Here is an 18,003-nt window from a genome sequence, read left to right as displayed (position 1 = left end):
AAAGAGAATTCATGAAGATGCAAAGCTTAGGTACAAAAACCAAAGGACCACTGGCTATGATCTGTATGCAATAGAAAATCTTGAGTATACTTCCTAGTACTCAGGCCATGGTGAGAGCAGTTATCTTGTATTCAATTACCTGAAGGCACCTATGGGAGACTAGCTATCAGATCAAGCATGGCATTGAAAGGCCTTATTCTTAATGCCGGAGTTATTGATGAAGACTACCGAGGAGAGGTTAAGGTATTAATAGCAAATATTTCTAGAAGAAACCTTTATTATTAACTGCCATGACAGGATATCTCAATTAATCATTGAGAGGATTACTACCCCGGACGTATATGAGGTAGGAGAGCTGGAAGAAACTGAAAGAGGAAACCAGGGTTTCGGCTCTACATCTGTTATGAAAGAGTCTGTAGGAGAAAATCAGGAGCCTACAGCACCAGTACCCTTTCAAGAATTCATTGACAGGTACTTGATGACCTCAGAACATGTCTCAATACCATCATATCTTGAAGGATTTGCAGATCAGTTGAAGGAACTAAAAAATACAAGGTAAACGAAAACACAGAACAGCACGGGAGTTCAGGAAGCAAATAAAAGGTAAAAATCCTGTGAATACTGCATCGTGTTTCATCTGAATGCCACATTCTTCCAGATTTTGAAGCAAGATGATAATAATCAACAGTGTATCTATGTACTGCTATATCAGTCATGTCAGTACATACCAGGGACTTCAGGGTTTTGTAGGCTGCTTCTTGCTCATTAGTTGTGCCCATCTGAGGATTCTCCAGGAAAAACATTATCCTGATCTGGTTAAGAATATTTTGAGTCCCGTTTGCCCCCAAGGCTTGTGACTTCATCTGCTCATATTCATGGGTATACTTCATTCGCCAGGTCACAAATATCTTCTTTTCAGATTCTCCTAGAAGATTTTCAATATACAGCATCTTGTCCTCCGGATTTTCAAATGCTTTGTCAGCCAAGTGTAGCAGTACTGAACTTTCCCATCTGTCAAAAACTTTGGAGTTAAAATCCTCAGGCATAACAAAAATAGACCCTCTACCTGCATTTGCTGCTGGCAACTGGTATAACTCAGAACTATTATTCCATCTTCGTGGTTTGGTTGTAGGGGGAAGAGGAATATTATCATCATTCCCCATCCATCCAGTGGCTGTCACAGCAGGTGCATATGCGGGAATATCCATCTCAGTATCTACGGGTGGTCTATAGTTGCTGATGGCTGACTCATTGGTTGACAGGACTTGCTCTGCTGCAGCTACAACTTTCTCAGTGCTAATTAGCTCTGGATAATCATCATCAAAATTGTTTACCTCATAGGAACTCTTTTCTGGTTCAGACTCTGCTTCATAATCACTGATTTGAAGATTTGTTATGAACTCCGAAATAACATCAGACTCGGAGTCAGATTCAGTTTCAAACTGGTCTACTCCTCCCACCATGCTTTCCAGAAAATGACCATTTTCTGCAAGGGGATAATCATCAGAAGCATCATCAGAGATGGTGAGAATATTGACCTGATGTGGTATAGCGTGCTCGGTTGGCGGAGCAAAGTCCGCAAAGTCATCATCCCACATAGGTCTGGTGGCAGGGATAAATGGCACATCATATACTGGTGCGTCGTAACGGACCAGATAGTCATATCGCCCACTTGGTTCTCCCAGTGTATCCCAACGGGCTTCTTGTTCATCAATTATGAGTAAGTTGACCATATATGTCTCATCTGTTGTTTCATCATCATTAGCATTGTAGTTCGGTGGTTTGCTGGATGAAGCTGTTGTATAATCACCAAAGCGCAAGGACATACTGCCATCATAGTTAGTAGTAACTGTCATAGATGAAGGCAATACCGGTACTGCGATTGATGAGGGCTTCAAATTCCATAGCTGAGACTGAAATCGTTTGGTGGAATACTTGGTTGCGTTGATCGCCTTAACTCCCTTTGATTGCAGGTACTCTGCAACTTTGTTAATTTTAAAAGCAAAACCGACATTGGGAGTATTAGATAACCTGGAAGTAATACTTCTAGTAATCAATAGGTTGGCCTCTGCATTCTCCCATGAGTCATATCCGCGGGTCATAATTGATAGTTGAATATGCCTAAAGAAGTCTTTAATAGTCATCATAATATCAGGCATAATATAGACCAGCTGTGTACCTTCAGATAAATCCACTTCCAAGGCTGCAATAATTCCTCTTTCATCCGTACCCCAGCGGGTATCCCTGAAAACACATAATGCCATGTTTCCAGTCCTTCCGGGGGTTTTCTGGCTTCCCGCAGCTCCCTTCTCAAAGAGTCTACTTCTGCTCTTAACTGTAACACAGTATATAGAATAGAGTTAAGCTGCCTTGTAACTGTTGGTAATGATACCTGAGGTTCCGGTTTTTCGGTGAAAAGAACTCCCGGTGTAGGCCAATTGAATTTTGTAGCAGATGACACTTCTTCTTCCAAGTTCATCCAAACAAGGAACTCTTTAAGTGTTGAATTAGCACTTCAAGCTTTTCCACCTTTTCTGTTAGGGTATCAGATTGCTCCCTTATAGGCTTTAGTTGCTCACTTACTTTTGCTACAAGCCCTTCAGTGTTTTGCTTCTCAAGAGGTCTTTTCTTCAAATATTCAGCCTTCAGTAGCTGAACTTCTTTCTTCAGGTCTACTTGCCCTTGAATCACCTGATCAAGAGACTGCTTTTGTGATTTTGCAATACTTAGTAGCTCTTTTACACCTTGAATCTGTAACTCTTGTTCCTGCAGCTTGTCTCTAAAGTTGCAAAGTATGCCAGCAATTTTGTTTTAGTAGGGCAAAAAGTGCTTTGTTTTCCAAATCTACCCTATAAGATGTGACCAGAAGATTATGAGCAATACTTTCTTTAGAAGAAGTTTCTAGATTAAGATAATCTAGATCCTTATGAGTATTCCATGAATCTCTCCAGATGTTGAATTGTTTTTCAAACTCAGCAAGGTCTTTGTTCATAAACACAAAAGGGGTTTTTCAGAAATTTAGAAGATAGGTTCAGGCTTACCTTTGGTTCAGGTTATTTCTTTTTCCTTACAAGATCATGTCCTATACCAATTACGTCTTACTAGCTACCCGTTACTCCTTATGGTAATCTTCTAATGCTTCAATTATTATTCAAGTATGTAATCCCCAAGTACTTCACGTGGTGCCAAATCTTTAGGAGGATACTAAGAGCTCTCCTGGGCTGACACGGTCTTAACGCCCCTCCTGGGCTTCTTGGCGACCTTAAGCAACGCCCACTCCGGCTCTCCAACTCCGATCAAGGAATCGGCTCATTTTTCTTCAGGGATTACAATCTTTTCAAATAATGTCGCATTATATTTTACCAGTTCAGAGTACATGAAAAGCTATTCGACTTATCTTGGTTCTAGGAAAACAGAATCTTAATAAGGTAGAAATAAACCCTTACCTCAGGGCCACGACCTTAGAGATTTCACCCCCCCTCCCCTTAAATTACCACCCATTCCAACGTGGTGGTGGCAACATTCATCGTATGAAGCTAAAGGATGGGTCATTCATTATAGGACACGTATTCAATTGTGGTATGAAGTAATAGGTACACCACCACCAAACGCGTCAGGAGCAGAATTTGGAGGCAATATTGATTGAAATTTCTATTTTTATATATTTTCATGTTTTTTTGTATTATTACATGTACTCTTCATTTGAGAAAAAAAATATTTGTTCCTAAGTTATGAATGTGTTCAGTATTAATTGTTAGTATTTTTGTTAGTTTTAAATATATAATTTTTGGATTCCAAATCATGAATGGTGGTGGAGAGTAGAAAACAAGCAAGCTTATAGTAGTGCATGAACTTGAGTTGCTTGAGTGAGCTCTATTTTACTTTGATCTTGAATTAGAATGTAGGATGAGAGCCACTGATTTTATTCACTGAAAATAACCTCGTGAGATTTAGTGTGATGCATTTACCTCAATTAATCATGAAGGGTGAAACTTACTATGCGGTTAACCGAGTATAAGAGTCTAATCCATGGGTTTAAGCTTTTGAGACTTTACAACTTAGATAATTCCCTTTTAATTGTTTCTAATCATGATTAAGAATGATCTAGGTGGGGGCACGATCTTAGTTCATTTTATTGGCTTGAGCGAGACGCTCAAGGGTAAGTGTGGGGAAATTTGATGAGTTAGGGTTTTATACATTTTTAATCGATTTATTTTTGGACTTTTACATGAAAATAAATTATGAAATGAATCGATTTAATCATAATTGTCCTATATTGCATAATCTGAGGCTTGATTATAATTTTCATGATTTAATGATAATTTTTGCATTAATTGGGTTTTAATTGATTTTAGGGTTCAAATCGAACCAAACTCGAGCTCAATCGTGGTCAAATCGAAATCAAGCCAATTTGCCCAAATTGATCAAGCCAACATGGAGGACATGACCTAGATCAAGCCCGATCAAGATCCCTCAAATTTTTGGAAGCCCTAGACTGCCCTAAAGCCTAGATCAAGCCTAGACCATCAGATCAGAAATGGACGGTCCAAATTGATCAATTAATCAGAACTATATAAACTCAAACTTTACCCGATGAACAGTGGCTGACCGACTGTTCATCGTCTCCGCGCGGAAGCTGCTCTGCTCAGCGACGTACGTGCACGCAAGGCCCCATCCTCCCAAACTTCTTCCATTGCGTTCCTTGGTCCTTGAGGAGTCCAACGCCGGTCGATTGGGTATATTCTGGCAACCGGAGGAGGCGCGACGGCGAGGGTTTCGCCGGCGGCTCCGTGCTCTGTTTTTGCAATTTCGGCCATCCTCAGCTCAATCCGAAGCCGCGATCCTCTGGGGGGTTCTCGGAGGCTCGTGTAGTAATCCTATATCATCAGAAGAGTGGACGGGACTAGTGAAGACAAGTAATCCAGCGATTGCAGCTAAAAATCAGCTCGTGCAAGGCTCTGTCAGCGCCGGGAAGGGTTTTTCTGGGGTTTTCATGGTTCGGGAAGCGAGTAAACACACCAGAGACCACGGAAGACTTCAATTGGATCAGTGAAGCTGGTTTGACACCCAGCTGAGGAGACACAATCGAAGAAGGGAAGGAGGATGCATTTACTGTTCTTGTTCTTCGTTTCTGAACTTTTGGTTTCTGATTGTTTCTGAAATTCCAATTTCTGAATCTTGTTTAACAGTTTAGTTAATCAGTCCTTGTCATTGTGAATTCGAATTAGTTGTTTAAGCCATTGGATTTTGTAGCTAAACTTGCTGTGAAGTGTTCTTGATTTTCCAATTGCTTCGGGTAAGCTAAGCAGACTTCTTTGGCACTGTTCCGTGCCAAGGATACTAATACTGTCCCGTGCCAAAGGGTTTAGGGTTTTGTTGGTTGATTAGTTGTAAGAATTTATGTTTTTGAAGCTCATTACATTTGATTAGTTAGATTTAGTTCATACAGTTGAATTTGTTTCTTCCTCATTTACTATAGTGTTAGTTAGGTTTTTGCAATTCTAGGGTTCATGCTTGATAAGAATAGGTTTCATTTTATTTATAAATTCATTTCATTTCAAAAACACCAAAACCCCTCATTTTTATAGAAAACCCAAAAAGAACGACACATGTAAGCTTAAATTTAAGTAATTTTCTACTAGTTCTTGGAAAAATACGACTCGAGGCCCCTATACTTGATTTGTTTGTATTCATCGTGGATTTTCGATAAATTCATAAATTCTAATTTGCAACCCTACTCGTGACACATTGCAAATCTAGGGTTGTCATTGAGGTTGTGTGCATTTTGTTCAATTTGGTGATTGAAGTATAACTGATACATGGTTGTATTTCTATGTTGCTGTTAGACCTTATGCATGAATGGAATCATGGTTTACAATGAAATATCTATGATAGTATGAAGTTGGTGTTATTGTGATGTTTATATGTTTGGGATGATTGAAAGGGAATGGAATTAGCATGTATTGAGCTGAGTGTATTCAAATCATTGCTGTGCATTGATGAAGTTTATTGCTGTCTTGAAATCTTGAGCTTGTTGAATTAAAGGAAGTAGGCTATGTTGTTGACTTCATGATCATGAATGCAAATGTTGTATGTTGAACCATGGTACATTATGTTTAAATTGAGTAGTTGTGGAAACCGGTTATATGATTGCTTGGATGTTGATTTATGATGTATGATGTACATTGTTGTTGTATGTTGCATATGTAGTTATGTTGTATGCTTGGTTGTACATGCTATATGAATGGGCAGTATGTTGTATTTTAAGGTTGCGTTAATAAATAGAATTCATGTAGTGGGTGTTTGTTGTGTGTAATGAACATGTATGTTTGTGCATATGCCTTGGCTTGGTCTGTAATAATATGTAGATGATGTAATTATGTTCAGATAATTTATGTTTAGTTATGTTGGTAGCGTAATGTGTAGATTTGTGGAAATTGTTGTATATTAATGTAAATAGGATTGTTGATTGTTATTGTCAATTGTAGGATTCAATTGTGAATAAATGAATAAAGTCAATAATAAAACCCCACACCAAATGTCTAGAATAACTCTCCATCATTGAGTCCGAGAGAGACGACTCGGACCTCTCTATGCTACTTTAGCGATAAATAGGGATTTGAAAATAAATAAATAAAAAATTTTGATGGGTGTAAGTGACACAACAAATAAGAAAAAAATGTATATAAATAAATCTCATACAAACACACCGCATCAGCCGTGCGGTGCTGTATCCCTCTTGAAACGCCATTGAGTGTTTCTCGGTTGAACGTTGATTTTTCTGAAAAGAACCTTGCTCTGATACCACTTGTTGGGACCGGTGCATTTGCTAGACGGGGGTGAATAGCAATTCTTCAAATTTTCCTGTGAAATCGTTAGCGGAAACGAAAATAATAGCAAAGAAAAGATCACAATCGCTAACCCCGTTTGTTTACTTGGTATCCACCTCTACGAGGTGACTAATCCAAGGATCTACACACATAGACGACTTTTTTCACTATGAAAAACTCTCCTTTTCAAAGAACATTTTGAAGGCGGAGAAACCCTTACAGAATCAGTCTCTTCCTTTCACAGAATATAGAGTGAAGTTTGAGGAAGAAGGAAAGAGATTACAGTGATTGAGAGTTATGTCAGAATATCGAAAAATGAACTGTTGTTTTTCTTCGGCGTCGAACTCTATTTTTATGTATTTTCGTACATCAATCGACTGCTCCAAGGGTCAGTCGACTGATGGGCTTCAACGGCTCTTTAATTTGTCAGTTGGCAGTCCCAACGGTAGTTTACCAGTCGACTGCTCCAACACCAGTCGACTGATGCTAGTCGACTGATCGAGTCGACCAAACTTTCTGTTCGAGCACCAGTCGACTTATGAACAGTGTCAGTCAACTGATCAAGCTGAAACCTCTGTGTGTGCTTCTGATCAACCATCAGTCGACTGCATGAACAGTGTCAGTCGACTGATCAAGCTGAAATTCCCCTTTCACTTCTTCTTCAGCCCTTAGTCTTGACGCAAGCCTTCAAACGTCTTCCACCAGCCTCGTGCCCTTCCTTGCACTAGCTTGAGACGTTTCCCTCAGCTTCGTCGTGCTAAGTCTTCCTTTTCCAAGAGGCCGCCGTGCCTCCAGGACTTCATCCTTCGCCAAGAGGCCTCGCCTCCGGGACTTCATCCTTTGCCAAGAGGTCGCGCCTCCAGGACTTCACCAATTGCCAAGACTTCATTCCTGGACTTTCCTGTAGACTCAAACCACACAAGTTAGATCACCAACATTGCCTAACTTAAACTCATTTTAGTCAAACATTAAAATCCAAGTCACTTGGGGCAAGATTGTAGGATCGGAAATACGCTAGAGGGGGGGGGGGTGAATAGCGTATTTTAACGCTTTTCGATATTCGATAAAACTTTGAGTGCGGAAGCGGAAGCGAAAAATCGATTTGCAATAATTAAAGAGTAAGTGCAGAAAATAAAGTACTCGTTTGTTTTTACTTGGTTCACAGCGCAACGCTGCTACTCCAAGGCCCACGGTCTTTGACCGTTTACTTTGGGCAATTCACTAATGCACTTGCTTCTTTACGAAAGCAAGTGTGTCGAAGAAAATCTCGGTACAAAAGATTGTTTACAAATATTGCTGAAATATTAAGTGCGCTTTGTTACCGAAGTTTTGAAGCCCGTGTTCGCTCCCCGGAAGTTAATCGTGTCGCCTCGGTGTGTTAGGAAGTCGTCTTGAAGTAGGCGCAGCACCGACGTCGAGTTTGGAGCACTTGGGAGTCGCGAGAACGAGCGAAACAGGAGAATGAATGGTGTTCTCGAAGGCTGGTCGCGGGTCTCTTTTATAGCAGGCCTGAGTCGACTCAGATCGCCATCTGGGTCGACTCCAGCCGACGTGGCAGCTAAAATTTGATCCGCTTCGGCGCTTATCCCTTCTGAGTCGACTCTGGTCCGGCTCTGGGTCGACTCCAGTCGCGGTGGCGGCGGTGGCGATAACTTTTTGACCTGAGTCGACTCAGAACGGCATCTGAGTCGACTCCAGTCCCGCTGGCGACGACTTTGACGCGCAGACTTCCGGATTTGGGCTGATTAGGCTGGAGTCGACTCCAGAACCTATCTGAGTCGACTCCAGACCCGAAAATCAGAATTTTTGGACCGGAGTTAGCTTTCGTCGAGCTTTTCTTTCCTGCACAACAAGTTAGCTCGAAACATAATAGTTAAAGAACAGGTCGGTTCACCGAACCGGCTTCGAGTCTTAACTTCGGATCTCCGGTGAGATCCTGGGTTAGACCGGCGCCTACTGTTCCTCGTAGGAACGCGTCCTCACCCACTCCCCTCGGGAGAATTTACCTGATGCCAACCAAGTCCTCCTGACCTGTTGGACTTTTGCTCGGCTCTGTCGTTGCCCCCCAGGACTTGAACGCAACTGATCCTCCTGATCAGTCCATTCTTCTCTGCAACTTGGTCCTCCTGACCAAGTCCATTTCATCTGCAACTTGGTCCTCCTGACCCAAGTCCAGATCTTGCCTGGTGCACGTTGACTCTGCCAAGTCTTCTTGCCTAGCCACACTAGGACTTTACCTGTTCTCTGCAAACTCATTTCAATCTGGTTAGCCAAACCACATACTTAACTTGATCCTAGTTCCATAATCAAAACATAGGTTTGACCTGCTAGTGCTTCCTGCACTAACAGTCCTTAGACCTGAAGTCACTACGGTTCCCTACATAAGGAGTTATGTACTTTGGTATCGTCAAACGTCACCCGTAATAGGGTGGACTATAAAGGCGATCACTGGGTATGTAACAAATTATGTGAAGGGATGTGAGTGATGTAGATAGAATCTATCCCTCTCATATAATGAGAGTGATATCTTGCAGCCTCTTGACAGAGTAGGACTACAAAATGCATGGTCATGCTCAAATGAGTCGATATGAGATATTGAGCTCATTTACTTGAGTGAATCTACTTAGGGATCAAGAAATATAAAGATTAATATCGAGGATGACACGGTATATGCCTTATTGATCAATTTAGATATCGAGAATAGAAGGACAATATCATACATTATAGTAGTCACAGAAAAGTTAGTTGGATCTCGACTTTCTCATCACTTAGGTAGTAATGATGCATTGCTAGATGTCGCTCATTGTTTATGTGTCTAAAGCGGTTAGACACACTACCAACATTACAATTACCAATGTTACGAGAACCTATTGGGTCACACACAAAGGACACGTTGCTTCGGAGATTGATTGGTTTTAGTTTAACTAAAATATGATCTAAATTGGATTAATTGAGTTAGACTCAAGTGAATCCAATTGGATTATGGGATTGAGTCTAATTTGAGTTAGACTCATCTAGATTAGACTCAACCAAATTTGAATGAGATATTAATTCATTAAAATGTTTAATAAATTAATTATAGAGAAAGACCAAGGGTTTTTCTCTTCATTGGATGAAGAGAAGATGAAGAGCCAACATGAAAAATATGTGCTCTATTTGAGTTTTAATTAGTTTTAATGTGGAGAAGTTAAAGAGGCAAAAATCTTTCATATTCATGAGATGAATATAAAAGGTTTTTCTTACATTTTTTTTAAAGAGGACAAGCCATTTGAGCTCTTTTCTCCCTCTTGGCCTAATACCCCTTTTCTTCCTCCTCCTCCTTGTTTTGGCTGAATCACCTTGTGTGGTTAGCACTACAAAAGGCGATTCTTCTCCAAAGCTTGAGATTGTATTCGTGTGGATATGCATAGAGGCACGAATGCTTGAATGCGCAAGAGATCTGGCAAACCGAGGACGAGCGGAACAAGCAAAGGGCACGCAACAAAAGTATAGATCTATTAAATAGAAAAATCAAACTTCGTACGAGTTTTTCTTGCGCATAGATCGCTCGTTGGGATTCTATTTTCGCTATGAATGTTATTATTTATCACATAGTAATCCCTACAGTTTGACCATGGTTGAATACTTGAATTAAAAAAAGCATGGGCTGAGCTATGGTTGAATACTTGAATTGGAAAAAAATATAAATCCTCTTGTGGGTCATGGTTGACTACCCAATAGAGCATGGCTAGCTTTAGTGAGGGGCGAATTATGAAAATTTAGCCATTAATGTCCAATAATGTTAGTGTTACCTAGATTTACTATGGAGACCGATGGAAAACTTCCATAGAACTGGATCAGTCATCTCCAGAATTAATTGGTTCGAAGTGCTAGAGACCTAAGTTAGCAAAAATAATAAAAATAACAATTCTATTGTTAGTGCTTCAGGAGACTATTTAAACTAATAATTTTGATTAAACTATTAGATGAACCTTAACTTATAGAAATTTCCAAATAAATAACTGTGTACAACTCTCGTGTTTGTTATTGCTATTTTTTTATTCCATATTTCCATATTAAAAATTTGGCCAAAATTGCTATGGTTACTATAATGGTCAATACTACAGACAAGAACTCTAATTTGTTCGCTAGACCCTTTGACCTCATTTTATGCTTTTGTTTTTAATTCAAACTAGTTTAGGTATATATATATAGTAATTTTGAGTAAAACTACTAAATTTTCACAAGTGGCCCCTGATAAGTGACTTTTGAACGGGATAAATTAAGATTATATGGTGTTATTTTTATCATTTTCTTTATCAATAAATGGGGTTTGAGTATATTTCTTTAACTTGGATTAATTTGATGTCTTCATCTTATTTCATATTAATTTGAGGTAATTCACGGATATTAATTTGCGATATTTGATTTTGTAAAAAATTAAGATGAAGATAATAATTTTTAAATAATTACAATCAAGTTCAATTGTAAAGAATTGAAATCAGATCAAGAAAATCAATTTAAAAAGCTCACGAACAGGTCCAATTTAGAGAAAATCAAGTCTGGCTCGGGTCTGGTTCACTTCGAATCCGAATTTGATTCGTTTCTGGCTCAATCTGGTTAAATTCTGATTTAAGCCAGCCGGTTGAGCATAGGCTTATAAGTTTGGTCCGGTTTAGCGCGCAAAGAGGGGCTCAGCCAGATTAGGCCTTCTACGAAAAATCGTGTTCATGTAGCTTCATCGTGATTTTCGCTGCGCTCCCATCCACTACCTTCTCCGCCGATCATCTTCCCTTCTCCGATCATCTTCTTCTTCCTGATTAGCAACAAAGTGGCGGCCGGCGTCGACGCAACCGTAGGAGACCTCGTCGTGAGCGGTTTGCTCTGACGAGCAACTTCTTCACCCCTGTCGGTCGTGAATCTGTCTCCGTGGGTGGATCATCTCTGGCAATTGGCGGCCGACGGCATTCAGCACAGCAGGGACGCGCCGTCGTGAGCGGTTTGCTCTGAGCGAGCTCCCTATCCATCCGCATCCACCGGAGTTCGGCAAGGGATGCCCTACTTAACTCGGACCATCTCAGCCACCGAGGATACGAGGTAAGGGTTCCATTCGATTTCTAATCCCTGTCTGTGGTTTGCAGCAGGAATTAGGCTCGGCAGCTATCGATCTCTATCTTCCCCGACAAAAATCCATCGAAATTGGCCAGCTCCGGCGAGGTCCACCATTCCGTATTGGCGCGACTCAACCAAGAGAGTGTCATGTCTTTGTTTTGTGCCAATTGGGGAAAATCCTAAATCTCTAACCCTAACTCTGTTTTTTTTTCTATTCTGTTCCGATCATAGAATCAAAAAACCCTCTTGTTTGATTTGTTCTTCCCATTGTGTAATTCATTTGGGTGTTAAATGATTGTGAATTTGAATTGATAATCAACTTTGTTTCATGTTGTAGCTGGTTGAATAGGAATGGAAGGGTATTTAGTCCGGTTGTGAGCTTTTATATTTGTTGTGACTTATGTAAATGAATTATGTGGATTATGTGTTGGTTGTTGAATGTTTATATATAAAGTATTTTGTGTTGTTGAATTTGTGATAACGAATGGAATTCATTTTGTATGTTGAAGTTATAAGATAATGAAATGAATCATGGAATAGGTTATTGTTGTTATAGATGGAACATAGTGTGTGTTGCGTAATTTTGTGTTTGATATTTGCAATGGACTTGCATAAAATTGTTCTTGAATTGAAAGGGATGGAAGAAAAGTCTTTCTTAGGGTTGTTGAATGTGTCTATAGTAGAGTTATCTGATGTGTTGTGAGATGTATAGGAACTGGAAATGATATTCAAATTGATGATGTGCTTGTTCAGAATGTTGGAAATGGAATGTGTTTGTGAAAAATGAATGGATTTTGTGGTTGTCATGAGTTGTGGATGATGAACATGTTCTTGTTTGTTTTAATCAATTATTGATATATGTTGTAGTGTTTATTCATGTTTAGATAACTTATATTTAGTTGTATATGGTTAGTGGAATAAATTGTAATTTATGAAAATTATTGTACTTTAATATAATTAAGTAAACTGGGATTGATATTGTAAGATGGATTGTTGTTTGAATTAATTTGTGATTAGGATGTATAATAGGTCTTAAATTATGAATTATATATAATTAATATTCTTTTATTAATTGTAGAATTTAATTGTTAATAAATAGATCTTATAGATGTTTAGAAGTGAATAAGGTCAGCAATAAAAAAAATTTCGTATTATATATCTAGGATAACTTTCTATTATTAGTTTCACGAGAAAGGCTATTCCAACCTCTATTATACTATTTGAATGATAATTAAGGATTTTGATTAATTATAAATTTTAATTTTGAAATGTATGAATGAGAAATAAAATTTTAAAAATAAATAAATAATAATCTAACAAAAATACCCCATCAACCCTTCTATGTTTTTGTTCCTCTGCACTCGTTCTATGTTTTTGTTTACCAAATCAAATTAGTTTGGGTCAATGTAATAGCTTTGGGCAAAATTGCTATATAGATTAAAATTCTCCAAATTCAACAAATGCCATTCACTTATCATGCTTCATGATGAATCCTATGTACTTATCGTGCTTTCTAGACACTTTGACTAGTATGCTTTTGTTTTCAATCCAAACCAGTTTACGTCAATGTAATAGTTATGACCAAATGTGCTAGCGAATATAGTCCAAACTCATGGTTTCCTATGCATTGAGTCCAATCATATAACTAATGTCAAATGCACGCCACTTTCAGTAATAAATTTGTAACTTTTCGAGCCATAGCAATTAGATGCTCCTGCACATCATCGCCATTCGTCTTGGTGACCAAAATGAGAATCCGGGGTTATTTCAAGTGATATATCAACTGTTCACATCAGTTTACAAACATGGTTAATTCTCACAAAATTGCAACTTCATTGAATTGGTTAGCCTGACTTTCACAATAGAAAAAAAAAAGAGACAACCGTACCCAAGGATATAGGATTAGCATCAAGTGAGTGATTCACAAGTTAGTACCTTTGCCAGGAAAGGAATGAGGAAAGAATTTGCAATCTAGTTGTTATAATGGCGCAAAAATTATATACATCGCATCTTTACCCGTCAAACCTATAAACTGTGTTCCTTACACTCACCAGAAATGAAAGATGGTTCATCCAACAACACAATTCAGGACAAATGCTGGTTCATAGAGTACATTGTCAAAGTTTCTGATAGCAGAAATTAAACTTGATATATCTTGTATGTTGTCTTTGTAAAGTTGGAAGATAATGTGGTTTGATTAGTGATATATCCAAAGTAAGGTTTTCCATTCTAGTTCAAGGGGACCTTCTGAGAGTTGATGGAAAATATCTAGACAACCACCAGTTCAACCTTGATGCATTATTTCACCGAGCAGAGAATTGAACATATCTTCTCTTCCATATTGACTTCTTTCACAAAGTAATCTTGAAGCATCAACTAAGTTTAATGAAAAATGATCCATTTCTTCAGAACCCAAACTTTCAGAAGCAACATGGTAGTCTGATTTTCTCTCCTCCCACTCCAAGTAAGGAACATCACTCTGTTCCATTATGCTCCAAAGATCATGTGTCTCGAAGTACTTTGACTTTGTATATGGGATAAGTGATTGCTCCATGGAACAGCAAGAAAACTCATTTAATTGGTTCCAGCACTCAGTTCTGGTTGAAATTTCATCACTAAAATCACTGCCGTGATTGTTGTATTCAGAAGTTGAAATGCATTGTATGATAGGAGGAGAAATAATATAGTCACACGGCTCCCAACTTTCTGCTTTAACTAGCTCCAAGCTGGTTTGGTTCTTTTCTAAAATACCATTTTCAAGAGGAAGCCAATTCTGAATAGGCAGAAAATCCGTATTATCATGTGAAGGTTGTCCAACTTTGTTATAATCCCATAACCATTCGTGATGAAAAGACAAATCCTTCTCAAGGTATTTTTTGGTAGTAGATGGATAGAGTATGCTTCCTACCATCTGGTTCTTAATACCAAAGAAGCAGGGTTCCAATGGAACAAGTGAGTGGACTTTGTCACAAAATATGTTCTGTGTCCAATCTCGTGGTCCTTCATAAAACACTTTAGTTGGATGAAAAAAAAAAGATGGAATGTTTCAGGTTCTAAACCATGGAGATCAGCACAGATGATTAATAATGAACGAAAAAGGTTGAGAAACATACATTGAGATTCCTTTTCAATCCCCAATCGTTGGAGGAGTTTGGAGATTAAATGAAACCTGACACACTGAAGTGTTAGATTGCATGCAATAGAAAGTTAAAAAGTTTCTGATGGGGAAAAATGACCTGTTAAATTCAATCTTTCCTTTTCCTTGGCAAGATGACTCCACTAACTCAAGTAACCTACTCCTCTTCTTGGAAAAAATCCTACCATTTCCATATTCTAATACAAAGAGTTCTATAGTCAGGTTTAACCATCCATTAAACATTGAAAAACAAAGGGATCATCAGGATGAAAACTAGTTAAATATGATTGTTCATCAAGAGCTAGCATGAAATGTATTCTAATTAGTAGATTCCTCTTGAGATTTGATTAGTGGCTACTCATTTCAAAGCTTAATCTGTTCCAAATGGGCCTAGCATACATATGTAATCCTGTAAGTTAGAACTATGATCAAACACCCCTCCTGTTAAATGGGGATCCAATTTGACCAGGTTAGACCACGAAGCAGGATAACAAAATCGGAACAATAACAAAAGATGTAATAAGCATATCAGAACTCAGAAAATGCCTGGAGAAATAGGAACATAACTCTAATTAACAGGATGTGCTATATAGATGCCGTGGTAGTTTTCACTGTCTTAATCTCTAGGAAAACAGCAGAAATTTAATAGTCCTTGGTTGCATAAGTTTGAATAGCATCAAGTCACAAAAAAAAAAAAAAAAGGAGAAAAATTATAAAATCTCAAACTTGTTGATTGACAGTATGAGAATGAGTATAGTTTGCCTGATAGACAAATACCATTTTCTTTTAACAGTTGTTAGCATTCCTCTGTTGGTAAATTAAGCAAGGTAGCCTAAATAAAAACTTAGATATTGGACCAGTAATAACCAGCCAAATCACACATATAAAAACTTAGCAGAGTCAAGGACACACATAAGGGACTGACAACTGAAAGCTGTCCAAGTTATCATAATTCCATTTTTCCTTGTTACCATGTCTTAGATTTTCTGTTTTCAGGAAAATAGCACGGAAAGAATGCACATGAGGATCACTCTTCAACCTTTTGCTATGAATATATCAAGTATTGAGACAATTCCTCACCAATGTAACATAGAATTGGTTTAGACAAAAATACGGAACTATAATTGAAATGCTAATATTTGCAAAAGAGGATTTTCGTTGTTAAATTTTGCATTATCTTAGAAGAATTAGTATGATCTCAGAAGAACAAGCAATCACAAGGGTCAAGGAAACAATGGTTTCTTAACCTGGTTTACAAATTAGCAATTTGACTGAAACCAGAGTCAACTGTGGTATTGGCTATTTTACCTATCAAAGGAATCTTAAGCGATCTTCATGCAAAAAAAAAAAAAAAAAAAAAAAGATTAAAAAAAAAAGAAATTGCCTATATATTCTCGCATGAAAAAGGTCTCTGCATGGGAGGTGACTATGTACTAAGGAGATGTACATCCCTCCAAATCTTTTCCTATTTCTACAAGGAGTTTTAGTTCTGTAATTTTGTTATCTAAGGAAATGTACCAAAAAATCTAATGGAAAAAACTCCAAATCAAAATGCAGTTATTAAAGCTAGTGCTCACCATATGTCCATGACATATTGCTAGGTGAAAAAGGTCTCTGCAGAACAGGTGTTACATCCAAAATGGGCAACATTGATCTGTTCATGTTGTTTCTGAATTCAACTGAATCCATTAGATCTGGAAAATAAAAAAAGAAGCGAGAATGCCTATTGTACATGCATATAAGAAAGATTACAACAAGAGTCTATTCTAATGCTAACCATATTCTTCCAGAACTTTAGAAGGTGAAACTAACATCGCTTTAGCAGCAGGTGTTATCTCTCTTCCAGACTCATGCCTTGAAGTTATTAAATCGTTGATTTCTAGAAAGAAAGAAAATACAGCTTGCTCAGCCCCAAGGAATTACAAGGAAGCCATTAGAGTACAAGAAATACTTGAAGAGATAGAGTGAAAGCATGTGGTCTAGAGGAACCTCGTGTAACTTCTGTTTGTGGAGATGCACTTGTGTGAACCTTTTTCATGGGAAAGTGAAAACTCTGATGGTTTTCATGGTTTTTCTTCTGCATCTCCATAAAAAATTTGTACTCGGAAGTCTTTGGATCACCTGCTGGACAAAGATATAATATTAGATGACATCTATAAGGTCACGTGGAATGCGCATTGAAGCATGTTACATGTAAATGGTTTTACAAGGAGAGAACATTGGACAATGTAGAGTTGCAGTATCCAAGGGCAGTGGTTCCATATTGCTCTGAAACTGAATGAGGAAAATATACAAATCCAAACATAACTATACGGAGTGAATCCTGTAATACAAAGTAGTAGACTTGTGACCATAGCTTTACATCTCAAGTCACACTAGGAGGATGGGTGAGACATACCAATCAGAAAATATGTCAAGATGTGCAGAGGTGGCACAAGCAATAACTGACACTCTTGTTGTGCCATTAGATGAGGCTATATGTGTCATGCCCTAAGGGAGCTCTTCCCAAATGAACTTAATTTTATAGACATGCTCATATGCTAGCTACTTGATTGTGTTATTGATGTAGGATTAGAAAGTGTGCTGGAGGAGGAGATGAATAGCGCTTCATTTTGACTTAGTCGTCATGGATTGTTAGTACACGGCTAAAATAATAACAATAACACAAACATAGACAAACCAAACTAGGATTTATGTGATTCGGTAACCCCCAAGGTTCCTACACCACTATCTATGTATCAAGTGTGAGTCACTATCTTTCTCCTTGTCAGAAATCCTCCGGAGGTAGAAAAATCTCTTACAAGTCTCTTTACAACAATGCACAAAGACAAAAACATATAATATTGAGAATAAAATAAAACACAAAGTTACACCAAGTCGATCTCTTCTGAAAGCCCTGAATGTGCCCAACACTCATCCTGAAACCTCCTAGATCACATAAACAGT

General features: G+C 38.3%; 1 protein-coding gene across 1 annotated transcript in view; it reads right to left on the bottom strand.

The window, feature by feature from the left end:
• Positions 1-14,205: 14,205 nt before the first annotated feature.
• LOC141812492 (uncharacterized) overlaps positions 14,206-18,003 on the bottom strand; it is a 9,463-nt gene continuing 5,665 nt past the window's right edge. The window contains exons 3-8 of the mRNA XM_074700478.1: positions 17,047-17,178; positions 16,835-16,936; positions 16,635-16,736; positions 15,158-15,254; positions 15,035-15,090; positions 14,206-14,933 (exon numbers count right to left, since the gene is read on the bottom strand). Coding sequence (XP_074556579.1) covers positions 14,206-14,933; positions 15,035-15,090; positions 15,158-15,254; positions 16,635-16,736; positions 16,835-16,936; positions 17,047-17,178 — 1,217 coding nt within the window. The remainder of the gene's footprint in view (positions 14,934-15,034; positions 15,091-15,157; positions 15,255-16,634; positions 16,737-16,834; positions 16,937-17,046; positions 17,179-18,003) is intronic.

The sequence above is a fragment of the Curcuma longa genome, chromosome 19, assembly GCF_044706935.1.
Source record: "Curcuma longa cultivar G26 ecotype Majalengka, Jawa Barat chromosome 19, ITB_CL_G26_1.1, whole genome shotgun sequence".
Taxonomy (NCBI): domain Eukaryota; kingdom Viridiplantae; phylum Streptophyta; class Magnoliopsida; order Zingiberales; family Zingiberaceae; genus Curcuma; species Curcuma longa.
Note: the sequence above shows the minus strand (reverse complement) of the source record. Positions and strands in the feature narration are given on the sequence as shown.